The sequence below is a fragment of the Dipodomys merriami genome, unplaced genomic scaffold (assembly GCF_024711535.1).
Source record: "Dipodomys merriami isolate MVZ:Mamm:240054 unplaced genomic scaffold, mDipMer1.0.p SCAF_4, whole genome shotgun sequence".
Classification (NCBI taxonomy): domain Eukaryota; kingdom Metazoa; phylum Chordata; class Mammalia; order Rodentia; family Heteromyidae; genus Dipodomys; species Dipodomys merriami.
This window is the reverse complement of record NW_027205603.1, coordinates 34,610,937-34,630,364: the sequence shown is the minus strand read 5'-3', so window position 1 is coordinate 34,630,364 and position 19,428 is coordinate 34,610,937. Positions and strand designations below refer to the sequence as shown.

The 19,428-nt window shown below is 38.7% G+C and overlaps 1 protein-coding gene across 4 annotated transcripts in view; it reads right to left on the bottom strand.

The window, feature by feature from the left end:
- Window positions 1–19,428, bottom strand: part of Chd7 (chromodomain helicase DNA binding protein 7) — a 216,881-nt gene that overhangs the window by 92,104 nt on the left and 105,349 nt on the right. For all 4 annotated transcript variants that reach the window (XM_069990780.1, XM_069990783.1, XM_069990781.1 and 1 more), the window contains exon 3: window positions 10,690–11,120. In XM_069990780.1, coding sequence (XP_069846881.1) covers window positions 10,690–11,120 — 431 coding nt within the window. The remainder of the gene's footprint in view (window positions 1–10,689; window positions 11,121–19,428) is intronic.

The following is a 19,428-nucleotide window of genomic DNA, read 5'->3' as shown; positions in this document are numbered from 1 at the left end:
AAGCAGAAATGTGTATGAGACTCTTATCTCCATCTAAACACCAAAAAAGACAGAAGTGGAGCTGTGGTTCTAGTGGTAGAGCACTAGCTTTGAGCAAAATAAGCTAAGGGTACTCAGGCCATGAGTTCAAGCCCTAGGGGACTCTCTCTCTTCTCTCTCTCTCTCTCTCTCTCTCTCTCTCTCTCTCTCTCTCTCTCTCTCTCTCTCTCTCTCTCTCTCTCTCTCTCTCAAGCAGTATGGTGGTTCCTCAAAAGATTAAACCTAGAGCTTCCCTATGACCTAGCAATTCCATTCCTGAGCATTTATCCAATAGACCACTAACAAGACCACACTAAAACTACCAGAACAACCATATTAACTGCAGCATTGTTTAATATACAAAGATATGGAATCAACCCAGATGCCCCTCAGTAGACAAATGGATCAAGAAAATGTAGTATATATACACAACGTAATTCTATGCTTCCATCAGGAAAAATAATATAGCACCCTTCATAAGGCAATGGAAGGACTTGGAAAATTTTATATTAACAAGGTAAGCCAAGCCCAAAGAAACACAGGTTCCATGTTTTCCCTCATTTGTGGTAACTAGAATGTGCCTATAAATCTACAAGTAAACACACTGGATGGTAAAAGACAAAAAAAAAATTACACTTAGACATGATAAATTATACAGAACTCTAAATATTCACACATTAAGACAAAAGGAGGATATTCTCAGAAGAGGATCACAAAGGCTCAATAAGTATGTGCATATGATCATATAAAATGGTGTTTATTGAAATGAATTCCAAGAAATGGAAACAAGAAGTTTTTTGTTATTTTGATTTTACATTTTTGTTTGTTTTCTCCTTTGCTGCTGTTTTTTATTTCTGTACCTTATGTCATGTATGTAATTTTATTTGTTTGGGGGAGGGTAAGGGAAAGCACAGAAATAATGAGACAGGGTGAACGGATTCAGCAGTAATACTCAGTAGCCAATATGTTGAAAATGAACTATACAACTTGTGGGAGAGTGGAGTCAGGAGGGAAAACTAGGAGAAAGCAAGGAATAGGTGACACTGTTCAAAAAGAAATGTACACATTACCTGACCTATGTAACCATAATCTCTTTATACATCACCTTTATAATAACAAAAAAACTTCACTCTACTTTTTTGTTTAAGAGATACCTTGTGAAAGAAAGTGAATTATATTTTATTAAGAACAAATATATGATTTCAATGACAACCTATTAACTCAAGTTCTATGAAAATCACTAATGAAACAAAATATTAAGACAACTTACTTAAACTCTCACTTTTAAAATTTAAAAATAAAGTTCTAAGTTAGTACACTAGCTGTATTAAACTTTTAGGAAAAGAATACAAAAGAAAAATCAAGAAAGAGCAAGAAGCCTAACTTGCTTTCATTCACAATGTTCATTTCAAATTCAATACTTTGTGCCATTGAAGGTTACAAACAAAGCTGCACCAAGTGGCACTCATGGGACTGGAGCTAGAGCGGGAACGTGTCTGCCTGAAAAAGGACTCTAGTTTTGGTTTGACCTTTTGCGGTATCTATCAGGTCTCTGAAACCTTTCCTGGTGAATATTTTTCCTAATCTGTACCAGCACTGGGTATTTTATATTTTCCAATAATATCAGAACCCTTCAGGGTTCCACATTTTTTTAAGGACTTTTTGTTTGTTTGTTTAGTGCAATACAGGCACATACACAGGCCTGAGAGCAAAGGAACAGAATTGAAGACTTAGAAATGATCCAACCTAATCTTTGATAAGGGAGCCAAAATCATCAGATGGAAGAAAGACAGCCTCTTTGATAAATGGTGCTGGCAGTATTGACTATACATATGTAGAAAACTGAAATTAGATCCTTATATATTACCCTGCACCAAAATCAACTCCAAATGGATCAAAGACCTTGAGGTAAGAGCAAACACATTGAAAATATTACAGGAAGGGATAGGGGATACACCAGGGCTGCTTGGTACAGGTTGAAACTTCCTAAATAAAAATTCAAAAACACAACAAATCAAGGAAAGGCTGAATAAATGGGATCACATTAAACTACAGAGCTTCTGCATGGCAAAGGACATAGCTAGCAAGATAAATAGAAAGCCCACAGATTGGGAGAAGATCTTCACTAGCTATACAACAGATAAGGGCCTCATATCTAAAATATACCCAGAGCCTAAAAAATTAAAGCCCCCAACAACAAATCCTCAAAGAAACAACCACCCCATTAACAAATAGGCTAAAGAATTAAAAAGAGAGTTCTCTAGAGAGGAAATAAGAATGGCTAATAGACACATGAAGAAACATCCAACATCTCTGGCCATAAAAGAAATGCAAATCAAAACTACATTGAGATTCCACCCCACCCGTGCAGTTAGAATGGCCATTATCAAGAAAACAAATAATAAGAGCTGCTGGCAGGGATGTAGTCAAAAGGTAACACTACTACACTGTTGGTGGGAATATAAACTGCTCAACCACTCTGGAAAGCAGTATAGAGGTTCCTCAGAAGACTTATCATAGTGCTCCCCATGACCCAGCAAGCACACTTCTAGGCATTTATCCAAATGAGCACAAACAAGGCCACACTAAAGCTACCAGCACAACCATGTTCGTTGCAGTATTATGTACCATATCTAAGATATGGAACCAATCCAGATGCATTTCAGTAGATGAATGGATCAAGAAAATGTTGTATATACACAATTCTATGCTGCCATCAGAAAGAATGACATCATTTCCTTCAGAAGGAGATGGAAAGACTTGGAAAAAAAATCATATTAAGTTAAGTAAGCCAGACCCAAAGAAACATAGGCTCTATCGTTTCTCTCATTTGTAATAGTATAAATCTAGAATAGTCTTAGCAGAGGATAAAAATAGCTCAATAGCTATGTACATACAGCCATATAAAATGATGCTAATAGAAATTAAATCCAAGAAATGGGAATCAGGGTTTTTTATTTTCTGTTTTTTGTTTTTATGGATTATGTGAAGTAATGTCCTTTTTCATTCTGTTTCGGTTTCTTTTGGTTTATCCCCTGTTGTCACTGTTTTTGATTTTGGTACCCTGTGTCTTGTATATCTGATTGGAGAAGGGAAGGGAAATAACAAAATGATGAGTCGAAGGACAAAGGGTGAACCAATGCAACAGTAATACTCACAAGACACTATGTTGGAAATGAAGTTTACAACTTGGGGGTAGGGTAATTGGGAGGAAAGTAGGAGAAAATGAGGGAGGGGTTAACATTTCAACAAGAAATGTACTCATTACCTTACTTATGCAACTGTAACCCCTCTGTATATCACCTTTACAATTAAATTAAATTAAAATTTTTAAAGTGGGCTGGCAATGTGGCTTAGTGGTACAGTGCTTGCCTAGCATGCATGAACCCCTGGATATAAACACATAAACACAAAAAGCCAGAAGTAGTGCTGTGGCTCAAGTGGTAGAGTGTTAGCCTTTAGCAAAAGAAGCTCAGGGACAGTGACCAGGCCCTGAGTTCAAGCCCCAGGACTGGCAAAAAGTAATAATAATTATAATAAAATTAAAATGTTAAAGTGCAGTACAAAGTTCTCCAGAAAGAAGCAACTTGATTTTTAACATCAATACAGTCTAAAGAAAAGATAAGCTTTATGGATTGAATTAAGACCTTCCAGAGGAACTCGGGAATTAAATCAGTCCAGTTAGCTAATGTTATCTGATCACTGAGGCTCAACATAGACATTTACCACTCTGCTTACTTGACCCTCTCTGGAACTATAATGTAACATCATAGGAAACAGTGGCCACATCCATAATCTAACTACTTAGGCTGAAATCTCGAGGACTATAGTTTCAAGCCAGAAAAGTATGTGAGATTCCATCTCCAACTGACCAGCAAAATGACAGACTAGAGGTATGGGTCAAGTGGTAGAGTGCCAGCCATGAGCAAGAATGTCAAAATATGTGTGTGTATGTATATATATGTTTGTCAAAAGCACAAACATGTTTGAACTGACACAAAATTGGTGCCTTTTAGGTATCTTACTCTGTAATCCTAGCTACTCAGGAGGCTGGGATCTGACCATGGCAGTTCAATGCCACCCCAGTAAAGTCCATGAGATTCATCTCCAATTAACTAGCCAAAAGCCAGACATGGAGGTATGGGTCAAATGGTAGTGAACAAAACAGCCAAGCAAGAGTATGAGGCCTTGAATTCAAGCCCAGTACCAAGATACACTTGCAGGCATGCATGTATGCACACGTGTGTGCACATACACACACAATGCCTTTTAATTGCTGCTTGCCTTTCAACTACTACTTACTACAGAATACTGTTCCAAGTATCAAACTGTAAGGCACTCACTAAGTTTTATTTATGGAAAGCATTCTTAAAACTTGAAGAAGAAAAGAGGCAACTTCAGCAGTCACAACCCCACTATGGTGGATTCAAAATTGTAATTATCTTCTTGCATCGATCTGCCATTGTAGTTAATATCACGGAGAAATGCTACCACCCACATGTCAATGGGGTGCTGCAGCTAGGAAGAGAAATAGGCAGGCCAAGTAGTCAAACTACAAAGAAGAGAGTACCATCAAAGCAAGAAAAGTCAAACTTCTGTGAATGATGCTGTTCCTATCAAATTCTGGACCACACACAAAATTAGCATTCTAATGAAAGTTTAAGGATGTTGTCCTTCTAGTAAAGAACAGTCTTATTTTCTTAATTCACACTATTTCTCTACTTAGTATTTTAAAGCTAAACCACAGACTTATAAAGGTGGCTGAAGTAAGAGATGACTCTTGCTTGGTTCAATGGCTTGGCACAAATATCAAATGATTTAAGGGACACTTTGTTTAAGCAGGCCACAACTAGCAAAAAGTTCTTTATGTTATCAGGAAATAAACTTTGCATGTGTACACAATTTTATATTTTTTCCAAAACATTCTCACATAATACTTTTAATCTTAAATCAGCTTATTATTTCTTCTGATCTTTATTTCTCTACATCACAATCACATGTAATCTGGCAAAATAGGCTACACCTTAAAATTCCACTGAGGAGAGGTTTGAAAAAGATGTGTCTTCAGGAAAATTTCCCTCTAACATCCCATGACTACTCATGGCCTCCACCTTTCCCAAGTTTCATTTTGTGGGTACAGTGCAAGCTGAAAGCGAGTTCTCAATCACACCCTGCCGACATAGACAAAGTGGCAGAAGACCACTGCTTTGAAGCCCGCTGTAGTTTAAGGATGGACAGAAGTATATTCCTAGCAAGCCCAGTGTGGTCCCTTCCAGAGTTAAGCAGACTACACGAGTGAGCAGAACTTGCTTCCAAAGGTCAGTGGTGCTAGGCATTCTCTTCCTCAGGGATATGAACTAAACTACATGCTGCCAAAGATAACAGAGCCTGTACTTAAAGTAGCTGTTGACTCTCCCACCTTGCTTGCTCTCTTGATTTAAAATGAGTTGGAAAAGAAGGGCATAAAGGGGCCCCTCAAGGACAACAAAGGGCCCTAAATGAGTTGTTCTAAAGAAAAGGACTGGGAATTTAAATCATCCTTTCCCTTCTTGGTTATAGGAAAATCAAGCTTTGAGACAAGCAGGATGTGGGCACCTGGCCCATCCCTAACCTGAAGCTTCAATTTAATGAACCAGAGACCAGAGAGGCTAGGTTCACAGGCTCAGACACATGACACTCATGGGCACTTTCACTTCCTTTTTCTACCCAATACTGAAAGCACTTAAAAGTCCACTTTGTAACTACACATTTTAAAATATATCTCCTCTTCTACAGTCATCGTTGTCAAAACAGTCAATATTTATCCCTCCAATTGTCCGATAGCACAAATAACAAGAATAGAAGAATAAGAAGAGAGAGCGAAAAAAGGAAAACTATGGGTTAATGTACTAAGTATGTTGCTGGTAGGAAAATACCGGAATATCTAGGGTTGTTGTTTTGTTTCTGTCGGTACTAGGGCTTGAGCTTGGGGCCTGAGCACTCTTTGAGTTATTTTGTTCAAGGCTAACTCTCTACCACATTGAGCCACTGCTCCTCTTCTGGTTTTCTGATGGTTAACTGGAGATAAAGAATCTCACAGATTTTTCTTACCTGGTCTTCAAACCATGATCCTCAGATCTCACTGAGCCTCCTGAGTAGCTAGGATTACAATGAGCCACCAGCATCCAGCTTTTTTTGGGGGGGGGTGGGGTGGGGGGGGTGAGGGTGGGGGGGTGGAGGAGGTACTTATTACCAAGCCTGACTTAATGGTTTTTGTGTTTACCTCTAATTTCTATCAAGAAATTTTGCATGTACTAGAGCCCACTATAAAATATGTATTAATTTATCAAAATGTATCACTGTTAGGCTTTCACACTAAATATAAATTTTTCTTTTTTTTTGCCAGTCATGTTGCCTGAACTGTGGGCCTGGGCATTGTCCCTCAGCTCTTCAGCTCAAGGCTAGCACCCTACCACTTGAGCCACAGCACCACTTCCAGCTTCTTCTGCTTATGTGATGCTGAGGAATTGAACCCAGGGCCTCATGCATGCAAGGCAAGCGCTCTACCACTGAGCCACCTTCCCAGCCCATATTTCTTAAGTAAATAACCTTTCATTGTAAAAACAAAATGAGAAAATAGTATCTGAAAATAAGTTCCTTAGGAAAAAAAAAACTTCTACATAAACTATTACTGTTAATGGCAATCACAGTGAAGCACACCTTTCAAGTTTTTGCCACAAAATAAGAATAGTGAATCCATTCCCCAATTGACAATAAAAATGATATCTTCACACAACTGAAATTTTTTTTTTGCTTTGTACTAAATTAAACACTAGGGATAGAGAACAGAATAAGTAACAAAATGTACTCCTAGAAACTGCATCTGCAGCAAATCATATTGCTTCATTTAACTTCAGTAGTCAATTCATAGTCATTGGCCAAATACACCTCTCTCTGTTCATTCAAGGAATAGCTAAATGGACCACTAAATCCTTCAAGAGGCATTTGGTGGAAGCACTTCTTCCAAATTCTCTCATTCCACAGGGTGCATGCATGTACAACAGAAATGCCAAAAACAAGAATGCAAATCCTCATATTTCAGTTGCAAGAATCCTTGCATATGCAAAGAGACATCCTCTCTGCAGGCGCTGTTGGCTCAGGCCTGTAATCCTAGCTACTCAGGAGGCTGAGATCTGAGGATCACGGTTCAAAGCCAGCCCAGGCAGGAAAGTCTGTGTGACTCTTATCTCCAATAAACCACTAGAAAACCAGATGTGGCGCTGTGGCTCAAGCAGTAGAGCTCTTGCCTTAAGCTGAAGAGCATAAAGACAGCGTCCAAGCCCAGAGTTCAAGCCCCATGACCGACAAAAAGAAAAAGAAAAAAACAAAAAGAAAAAAGAGAGAGGAGAAAAGGATAATAACAGTTTTATTACAAAAGAGGAATGTAGCCTGTTTTCTTCATTTTACTGGATTTTAAATGCTCTTTTCTGAGATGCTAAATAATTTTTTATGTCCCACTACTGTTCTATATACCATATCCTGGGCAAAATCTTTTAAGTTCTCTTGCATAGGCAAGACAAATGAAACTATTTTCTGGTGGTTAGGGGAAAAAAAGTCCTGTTCTGAGAATGGTCAAATTTTTAAGGTTTTGCCACTTTACAGAACCAGGTGGGCTGCAGGGAGAAAAAGAAACCAGGGGTCAAAGCATGGGAAGAAAGCCAGCCCCCTGACAACAGCCATTCTCTCTCCCTTACTACCTAAGGTATGTGAATGGTGCAGACCAGCTGACCCAGCTCCCTCCCTGCCAGTGACACAATGCAGAGAGCCAGACCACCAGCAGGTCACTTCTTCACCGCCTACTCAAAGGACAGCAAAGGACAGTGTGCTGTTTGTAGAACCGCAACACTGATGTGGTATACAGGGCTGCAGAGGAAAGATGCAAGCATTACTAGGGCTAAATTTTTATTTCTCTTCTGTTTATTCCCTCTGTTTCAGCCCTGTGTAGGAAAATTATTTTCTGTATAAACAAATTCATCAAGTTAACTTATTCAAGGATGGAAATAACTGGTATCACATAACATTTTGCAAAACAAAATTGCCACTGTTGTATTCTAGTGCTTAAAAGCAAACTGCTACGGCAATTCAACCCCAGCACTAACATAACCCAAACCCCCTATTACCTTCATCACTGCATATTCAATTTACATAATTATTCTGCTATGCCGTTCAGAATTTACATGTAGTAGTATGCGTTCTGGTTATCCTTGATTCAGCAATGCTATTTCCTTGTAGATGTAGCAGAACAAGGAGACTACAACTGAACTCATCCAAACAATAGAAATAGAACAAAGTGTTTTGATAAAATAATGGTTTGGTTGTTAATTAACTTAAAATGTAAATTTAATTGTCATATGTTTGAACAGCCAACCTTAAAAGACCACTACCAACAGGGAAGACCTTTCACAACACAGTCACTGAGGTTAGCAGGGCCAACAGAGGTGGAACCCACAGCCTCAGTGCCTCCCACAAAACCCAACATGGCTTCCTAAGTTTCTAAGACATATAATATCAGCTCCCTTTCACTTGTTCATCTTCAAATTTATTGGAAGTATTTCAATCAAATATTTTCAGGCTCCATGTGATAAAGACTGTTGCCTACAAAACACTGACTGGGACTACTAGTCAAAGCAACAGAGGGAAGGGAAGAACTTAACTAGGCTCTCTTCCTGGAAGAAAATACATCCTCCCCTTCTTCCTATCAGAATGTGCTGCAATGTATACAGCATTCTAATAGTTAACTCACAGTTCTCAACAGGAGGTAAGGATGCTCATGTAAGTTTTAAAACAGGGCCAGTCTGATATACAGTCAGAGTTTGAAAGAGTAAATATACTTGGAAATTTATGACAGTATCTCACAAAGAGTGTTTTTCATCAATTTCTACCATTAGGTGAAAAATTCAAAAGATCACAATGAAAACTGAAGCCAGAAACATCGTAACCCTAAAATGAATATTAATGATATATGTTTTGAATTCCAGAATACTTTTAAGAGAAAAACAAACATTATTTTTCAAACCTCACTTTAATCTCTTTTTCCTTGGAAGAAATAAGCACACACTTCTTCCTGCCAAAAGCGTAATACTCAGATTTTGGTAATCACAATTTTTCAAACCACCTCATAATCATAAAATCAGACTGAAATTCTGTCTTCATTATTTAGCAATATATTCCTAACATTTAAAATAGTACCTGCAAATAATAAGCACCTAATAAAACATTTCCTCATAAAGAAGTTGGCTTTATATAATAAAATGCTCATAAGGAGAAAAAATGGACATCAGACAATAAAGCATAAAAGATGCAAAAAGTAAATATAAAGTTATCAGGAAGTTTAAATTACTGAAAATAATTCAGTTGTTTGAGCACCAGACAAGATATTCACAGGAAAGGTTAAAATGTGCTTGTGACTTTAAGTATCACAATCTCACAATACTGTGAAATTTGTGAAATTTATGTAACCACTTAACCTCAATAAAAAAATCATTAAAAAAATGATATTCACAGGAAAATGACTGTCCTGTTGACATAGCATAGAACAATGTATGGAGTTATTTAGATATTTCTAGCTAGGAAACTGCTAGAAAGCAACACATCCTTTCATTTTGTGGTAGTATCTTTCCCATCAGAGACATAATCTTCTCTACTGCATTTGTGTGCCTATGTGTGTGTGCACATTGCAGCCTACAAGTCAACGTTTTACAGGACAGCAGTCTCAAAGTGTTCAAGGTCACTATAGAATGGAGCCTATGTGTACATGAATGTGTGTGCTTGTGTTTACACATGCATGTGGTAGCAGAGGGTGGGGCATGTTTCCTAATAGAGTTTGTAAAGAGGCTTAGATTAACAAAGTCTGACCGTACTTCCATCTGGAAACTATATTTTCTAACATGAGCCATACTCTGAAAAATAGATTCAGATGTTTGGAACAGGTTCAGAACAGTTGTTAGAAATGTTCAGTACAAATGAAAAGAATTAGTCTTCAATGTCTTCTCCTCTCAGATTTTCTTACTGAATAAATATGCCTTCTGGGGGGTCAGAAAGTTGGTTGGGGACTATCCAGTAAAGTAGACTCTTTTCTAGAACCTAGAATTCATACTGTTTTGAGAGCATTTCTAATGGATGACTGTTATTTGATTTCTCTCGTGCTACCCAACAGGACTTCAACCTGCCCCTGGAAGGCTTAGCCTGCCAAGTAGAGAGAATTAATTCTCTTGTTTCAAAATCTGAGAAATAGGGTTCAAGTATCTTGCTTTCTTCTTCTACAATCTTTCCTCTCCACTTCTGCACAGCCACTGAAGATGAGGCTATGGGATGATGCTTCCAAATAACTGCTGCTAACCTGATTCCATTTGCTAAATAACAGACTTTCACAAAAATAGGAAAACCGATTTTTAAATAATTTTATCCAGTAATGTTTCTAAATCAACAGTTCATAGTGACAATACTAAATTTTAAAATGCATAATAAAAAACCCTAAACTTTCCAGCCTAAATATCAGAGAGAGAAATTCAACAATAATGAAGGACATAAACATGCCTTGGGCCCACCCTGCCCCGCAGCTTCATAGCCCATCATTGCTACAGGCACAGGTTCACTATCAGTTTTTTGTGATGGTTCCTGCCCACAGCCTACCTTGACTTTTTGCTGGATTTGGGTTTTGGCGTGGCAGTTTTTGCTTTCTTTTCCTTTGGCTCTTTGGGAATCTTAGGGGTTTTGGGGGTCTTGGGTTCCTTGGGCTCTTTTTTCTCCTTAGGTTCTTTCGGTTCCTTCGGATCTTTTTTTGCCTTCGGCCTTTTCTTTTTCTTTTTTTCTTCTTGAGACCCATCCAATGTGTTCCTATTTAGTTCTTGGTTATCAACCCCACCAGGGAAGTCATCTTTACCAAAACTTTTACTGGGATCCTCTGCAATAATGTGGTTGTTTTTCTTTTTCTTCTTCTTTTGCTGTGGCTGCTGTTCTACTGATGGCAGGTAATCATCGCTCTTCACTAGCTGAGCATTCGGTCCACTAACCTGAGTCATATCCGGCACTGGTTTCTCTAGAAAGGGCTCCGATGGAGAATGCTAAGAGACACAAATAGGAATTGAAATCAGTTTATCATTCTTTACAGTAAAGAAAGGAACTGAAAGTTGGTGGCTGATGTTTCTGAAAGTTAATTCTATACTCAAGGAATCAGATATTTTACCTCCTATACAGTTGTAAAACCTACCATTTTCTCTCATCCAAAAAATGTTCAGCTTCTAAATAAGAATGTTTAAAAATTTCAATGTAATAATACAGAAAAAAATCAGCAATGAAAGAAAAATCTATCACTAAGCTAGATATTGTTCTTTTTTTTTAAACAGGCTATATGGCAAATGGTGGATGACAAGAAAAAGCAAACACAAAGAATACATCAAGGTAGAGTTCTTTTCCCTGTGTGGTTATGTGAATGTAAATTAACAGTACAACACTTAGCCATTTTTAAAAAGAATAACTATATACAACATTGTAGGATTCTGGTAGGAAGATAAAATGTTAAGTGCAACACATACATTATATACACTAAAAGTTTATGTCTGGTTTAAATGACATTACAATGTCAAATTAAAAGCATGTATCAAACAATGATTTTGCATTGATTACTTTTCTTATACTGGTATAAAATGAGTAAGCTTTTTCTTAAGTTCTTAACCTTTACATTTTGAAATTTCACAAATTACTTCAATAGTTCATTTGTTATGCATTATACTTGATATTCACTAGGAACAGTTCAAGAGAGTGCTTTACAACAGAAGAAAACACTGACAAATGGGACAGCATCTTGTCAGCTGAAATAATAAGTGACCCGGATATGTAGCAACCTCACAGCCCATGACCCAAACCAGGGTGGAGTTAGATTATTGTCCATATGGCCAATTATAACATCTAACAAATCTGTATTTTTTTTCATATTCTTCTCCTGGCACATAATACCTGCAAGATGAACAATCTTACTGTGTGTGGCAGGCCTGGGCTTCACATACATAGTATGATTGAGTCCCAGTCCCAGCCCAACTAACTATATAAGATGGTCTTACTTATAGTTGAAGACATGACATTTTATACTAAGTCCAAGGATACACAAATGACGACAGTACTGAGTCTGATGTCAAAGTCAATATACTGCACAATGTACAAAAGGAGCTGGGAAGGCAACAGTGTTCAGGTCTACACCCAGAGAACGAAGGCTAATGGAACATAAACGAAGTCTTGGCATGGGAAAGAGAAAAATTAAATCAAGCATTCGAACAGACATCATATAACTCAGGATCCAATATAACTCAGATTCATGGAACATTTACCCAATGCCATGTATTGAGGTTTTGTGCCAATTTACCTCAATTTCACAACAAAAATATGAAAAACTGCATGGCACTGGTGGCTCACATCTGTAATCAGGAGGCTGAGACCTGAAGAAACTTGGTTCAAAGCCAGTCCAGGAAGAAAATTCCACAAGACTCTACCCCTAATTAGCCAGGAAAATGCAGAGGTATGGCTCATGTGTTACAGCACTAATTGTGAGCAAGAGCCAAACAAGAGCAGGAGACCTTAAGTTCAAACCCCAATGTTGTCCCTACCAAAAACAAACAAAACAAACCCAACAATAAACAAAAAACAAAAGCTATCCATATCTTTTAGAAAGGAGTAACAGGTCCCAGCAGGAGATCTGAATCTAAGTTACCTAAATCCAGTACTCTTTGACTCTCACCATCTTTTTTTGGGAGGGGGTGGGGGTTGGTTGTGGGCCTGGGCACTGTCCCTCAGCTCTTCAGCTCAAGGCTAGTGCTCTACCACTTAAGCCACAGCACCACTTCTGGTTTTCTGATGGCTTACTGGAGATAAGAGCCTCATGGTCTTTTGTGCCCTGGCTGGCTTTGAACTGCGATCCTCAGTTCTCTGCCTCCTGAGTAGCTAGGATTACAGGTGTTGAGCCACTGGTACCCCATCTTTTCTTAAAAGCTTATACACAAATATCTTTCTAGGAAAGCTCAACAAGCTTCATTCCATTTCTAAAAATGTGATCCCCAAACTACTGAAAATAGTTATACCACTCTTGACAAAACTTGCTATGGCTACTGTGGAAACCTATGTTCAATTCTCTAGCTTCAAAGACAGGGGGGGAAAAAAAAAACAGAACAAAAAAACACACAACTCCCCCAGAACTCCACTATTAGCTACTTATCTAGGGTAATCACTTCACTCACATGGCATTTGGTTCATCTACAAAGTGAGGAGTTTAGGTTAGTTTTTTTTTTTTTTTTTTTGGATCCGGTCGTGGGCCTGAACTCTGGGCCTGGGCGCTGTCCCTCAGCTCTTCAGTTCAAGGCTAGCACTCTACCACTTGAGCCACAGCACGACTTCTGGCTTTTTTCTTTGCTTATGTGGTGCTGAGGAATCGAACCCAGGGCCTCATGCATGCAAGGCAAGAGCTCTACCACTGAGCCACCTTCCCATCCCTGAGTTTAGGTTAATTTTCAAAGTCTATTCCAAACTCTTATGGAGGAATGTGGATATAGCTCAGAAGTAGCACTTGCCTAGCATGTGTGAAGTCCTGGGATTGATCCCCAATACCACAAAGACACAAACAAAAAACTTCATTTTGTATTAAAAATCTTAAAATACATATTTCCCTTTTAAGGTCACAGAAGAGAATGATGAATCTGAAAGTGTTGTAAGAGAAGCCAAGAAATAAGTTCGAGGAGAAACACTCAAACATAAATCTTACATAAATGGCTTACATACAGTGACAATACAGCTAATCACAAACGGAAGAGCTAACTCATGCCCTCTATTTCCCCTTATAAATGTTCCAAAACCAAAATGAAGGTACCATCCAAATTATCTTTACCTAAGCACTAATGAAATCTAACTTAAACTGTTTTCTTATATTTAGCTTAAAGTTTATTTAACACATTTCATTTACTAATGTAATTGAAAAGAGAAAACTTTTGGGGAAGAGCAAAGGACATAGAAATCAACCTGTTTGAAAGAAAAGGTTGTTCTTTGAAAGAAAAGTCTTTAACAATGATTAAAACTTAGAACTACAAGTTAATATCGGATCTGGTTCCTTTCTTTAATCTGCATAGAATCAACTCCAGTAACAAAATGCCATTATCAAATAAGAGATCTCCTGGTCTACAGTTATAAGGGGGATAGCATACAACATAAAAAGACTGAAAATTTGTATACCTACTTCAGCATACAAATCATTTTAGATGTTTGTTTTAGAAATAAATGATGACACAAATTAGTAACCTAGTACAAATTTTAATCTTCCATAGAAAAGAAAAAATAAGCATTAAATATAAAAAAGTATTAATCTTGTTTGATACTCGACAGAATTATGTTTTGGTACTATCTAAAAAAGGGTGAAAAAGGTGCTCAGAAACATTATAGTGTTTACTAGACCTACATCTCCTTAAATCTTTTAGAGAAAAGCTGTTTTTGTAAACATTTAACAAAGAACAGATGGCCTGCCTTAATCATGTGGGGAAAAAAACCTGGAGCTTCTAGTAATACCCTGACAAAGTCTCCCAGCCCAGCCATCCCCCGTCACCCCCACCAGATGCATGGTACAGTCTTCTCTAATGCTATTTAATTTTACAGCGGACATTTTCCCATCAATTCCCACTGCCTGACAGGTAATCAATGCCATTAACATCTGATATTACCATAGAGGGCATTCCTAAAACCTCTCATTTATTAAAGTAAATGTGGAGAATGTTAGATACCCGCGGTATATTCAAACATATCCTACAGGACTTTCTGCATGGTATATTTTCTATCCTAACTCCACATATTTTTTGGAATATGAAGGAATACATGGAAACTGTGCCATGAACTTTTGGAACTTCAGAAACATAACGAATATTTTAAGCAATAAATACAAATGAACCAGATGTGTGTATTTTGTCAAAATAAAATTACATATGCTACTTGTGTTTATCTGTAAGTCCACTCTTCATAGTATATCTATTAGAAAATGTTATCCTATATGAAACAGTATTCGAGTTTAACCAAAGGTGAGTTGAGGTAGTAGGAGAGCACTCTCTCAGCTACCGTGTGTGTGTGTGTGTGTGTGTGTGTGTGTGTGTGTGTGTGTGTGTGTGTGTGTGTGTGTGTGTGTGTGTGTGTGTGTGTGTGTGTGTGTGTGTGTGTGTGTGTGTGTGTGTGTGTGTGTGTGTGCGCGCGCGCGCGCGCGCACTCAATCCACATGCTGTTGCTGGGATCTGTGCTGGCCTTGAGCTTCTTTTGCTCAAGGCTAGAAGTCTATCACCTGAGCTCCCCATGCAGTTTTTTGGTAGTTTACTGGAGGTGAGAGTTTCAGTCTTTCCTGCCCAGGCTGGCTTTGCACCTTTATTCCAGATTTCAGCCTCCTGAGTAGCTATGATTACAAGTATGAGCCACTGGTGCCCAGGATTTTCTCAGCTACTTTTAAGCTAACCTCACCCCCGCCCCCGCCCCCGCCCCCAAATGTTGAGGAGTATCACAGGAGAGAAAGAAAAGATGTGGAAAAAGAGACTTCCATTTATCTCGTGTGCTTCTCTTCCATGATTCAGCATTTTCTGGTTTTTTAAAAAAAAAATCTTACCACATATTGCCTAACAGTACTCCTGAAGTCTAAGTTGATTAGCAATATTGAATAGCAGGAATAAGCTATCTAATATTAACTGTGTAAAATGTTGCCTACATATAATATCTAAAAACACAGCATTCTGTAATACAGGACACCTTTGCATGCACATTTTATTCCAAACATGTATTAACAGATTTATTTACATAAAAGAAGTAAAAAAAATTCAAATAATGCTTTATAAAAAGAAAGGGCTACTATTAAGTAAACCAAAGTGCTGTGGTACTTCCGGAAATATGTGCCTTCTTGAAAATTCAGCTAAAGAAGGGCGATAATGAGGAGTCATGTAAGTTCTCAGAGAAAATAAAATCTTGGCAAAAAAGTGGCCAGCCAGTGAATACTAAAGAAATACAAGCGTAAAACATACCCAATTATGGTATAATGTCTTTTCTTTTTCGGCACTGGGGATCGAACCGAGGATGCTGCACTTGCTAGGCACGCTTTGCCACTGAGCTACATCACAGTCCTAAATGGCTTTTAAAGATAGCTATGTGCATTAGATCATATAAATGATGCTTACTGAAATGATCTCCAAGAAACAGAAGCAAGAGGTTTTCATTATACTATTTGCAGCTCTTTATTCCCTTCTGTGGCTACTTTTTATATCTGCATCCTTTGTTTTGTACATACGTTTATCTGATTTGAGGGGAAAGGGAAGCACAGAAATCGTGGGACAGTGAAACCTACTAGACACAATGTTGAAAGTGAACTTTACAACTTTGTGAGGAGGAGAGGGGAAAACCTGGGAGGAAATGAGGGAGAAGATGACACTATTCAAAAGGAAGTGTACTCGTTACCTGACTCATGTAACTGTAACCCCACTGTACCTCATCTTTACAATAAAAGCCACAAATTCTTAGTTACATAAGAGTAAAGTGTGCTATTTGGTATGTTTAAAGTCACACTTGTAATCCTAACTACTCAGGAGGCTGAGATCAGAGGATTGAGGTTCAAAGGCAACCCGGGCAGCAAAGGCCGTGAGAATAAACCACTCAGAAAACCGGAAGTGGCACTGTGGCTCAAGTGGTAGAAGGCTTGCCTGAGCTGAAGAGCTGAGGGACAGTGTTCAGGCCCAGATTTCAAGCTCCATAACTGATCCCCCACCCACCCACCCCCCAAAAAAGTTTTAGAAACATACTAAGTGTTGAACCAAGGACCTCATACATGCTAGGCAAGTGCTCTATCACTTGGGCCATCCCCTCGGCCTTTTCATTTTACATTTTGCTTCTGAGATAGAGTCTCAGTAACTTTCCTTGGCCTCAAACTCATGATCCTCCTATCTCTGCCTCCTGAGTAGCTGGGGAGACAGGTATAAAGTACCACATCAAGATGAGCAAATATTTGTTTGAATGGTCAACTGAAACATCTTGTAAAGTTTGATTCTTTAATAAAAAATAACAAACACAAAAATATTCTAAAGTGGGCTAGGAAGGTGGCTCAGTGGTAGAGCACTTGCCTTGCATGCATGAGGCCCTGGGTTTGATACCTCAGTACCACATATGCAGAAAAAATGCCAGAAGTGGCTCTGTGGCTCAAGTGGTAGAGTGCTAGCCTTGAGCTGAAGAGCTGAGGGACAGCGCCCAGGCCCAGAGTTCAGGCCCCGTGACTGGAGCCCCCCCCCCCCCCGAAAGAAAGAAAGAAAGAAAGAAAGAAAGAAAGAAAGAAAGAAAGGAAGGAAGGAAGGAAGGAAGGAAGGAAGGAAGGAAGGAAGGAAGGAAGGAAGGAAGGAAGGAAGGAAGGAAAGAAAGAAAGAAAGAAAGAAAGAAAGAAAGAAAGAAAGAAAGAAAGAAAAGAAAGAAAGGAAGACAAACTCTAAAGTATATCAAGTATTAGATTTTCTGCTTGGCTAAATTTAATGTAAATGGAATCACAGCCCCAAGTTACAGCCTTGTTTAAAAACAACAACAACAGGGGCTGGGAAGGTGGCTCAGTGGTAGAGCGCTTGCCTTGCGTGCCAGAGGCCCTGGGTTCAATTCCTCAGCACCACATAAGCAAAAAGAAAAAAGCCAGAAGTGGTACTGTGGCTCAAGTGGTAGAGTGCTAGCCTTGAGCTGAAGAGCTGAGGGACAGCGCCCAGGCCCAGAGTTCAGGCCCCACGACTGGACCCAAAAGAAAAAAGAAAAACAACAACAACAATAACAACAACAACAGCGAAAAGAAAAACCAGTAAGGTTAATTGAGCTCTTTCTTATCAATTTCCAGGAAAAATTATTTGTTGAATGGATATGCCTGTGAACAGAAAGCACAAATGAACAATATCAGGCTGACAGTCCTCAAATTACTCAAATTAGTCCTGTGAACTAATTTGAGAAGGTAAAGTTCACGATATTCAAAGGTGTCATTTAAAGAGGACTCAGGTCATCTAAGCTCACACACACACAGAGCTGTGACGAGAGAGGAAATACTGCAGAGAGGACATATAAGATACAGACTGAGCATCCCGAATTCAAAAATCCAAAGTCAAAAACTGACCCTACCATGACACTGCCAGAAGAAAATCTGACACTATGAAACTATTTCATGCAAAAAGTTATTTAAAACATTATATAGGGCTGGGAAATTGGCTTAGTGGTAGAGTGCTTGCCTAGCATGCATGAAGCCCTGGGTTTGATTCCTCAGTACCACATAAACAGAAAAAGCCAGACGTGGCAGTATGGCTCAAGTGGTAGGGTGCTAGCCTTGAGCACAGAGAGGCTCAGGGACAGAGCCCAGGCCTTTAGAACAAGCTCCACCCTCCCCCCACCAAAAGAAAAAACAGAAATAAAATATAAAATTACTTTTATCCATATATACAGCATAAGTGGAACATGAATTTTGTGTTTAGTCTTGGGTCCCAACTCCAAGATATCTCACTGTGTATATGCAAATGTTTAAAACTGAGGAGGAAAATCTGAAATCTTAACACTTCTCCACCCAAGCATTTTGGTGTAGTTTTTTTTTATTATTATTGTAAAGGTGACGAATGGGGAGAGGGGATTACAGTTACAAAGGTAAAATTATGAGTACATTTCTTTCTAAACCTCTTCCCTCATTTTCCACGGCTTACTACTCCCCCACCCTTCTCCCCTCTCAAGTCGTAAAGTTCATTTGTAACATGGTGTCTAGTGAGTATCATGGCTGCATTAGTCAACACTTTGTCCTGCTGTTTCTGTGATTCCCTTTCCCTTCTATGGATCAGATAAGCTTATATACAAGACAAAGGCTAGAGAAAACTAAATTAGAAGAAATAAATAGAAATAACTGTATGCAGGACATAAAAAGAACCTCTTGTTTCCAATTCTTGGTTTTTTGTTTTTTGGTTGGCCGTGGGGCTTGAACTCTGAGCCTGGGTGTTGCCCTTAACTCTTCAGCTCAAGGAGAGGACTCTACCGCTTGAGCCACATCGCCACTTCCAGTTTTCTAGTGATTTACTGGAGATAAGAATTTCACATACTTTCCTGCCTGGGCTGGGTTTTGAACCACGATCCTCAGATCTCAGCCTCCTAAGTAGCTAGGATTACAGGGGTGAGCCACCGGCACCTGACTTGGGAGTTCATTTTTATATGCTTCATTATGCACTTAGTGATTGGGCTATTGTGATCCCCTGCTAAGAATATCATAAACATATACTATACTAGGTATTACAAATGAGGGAATCCATGCAACCTATACTTCTGGGCCTGGCTTGCTTCACTTACTATAATTTTTTCCGGATCTTTCCATTTCCTTACAAAATG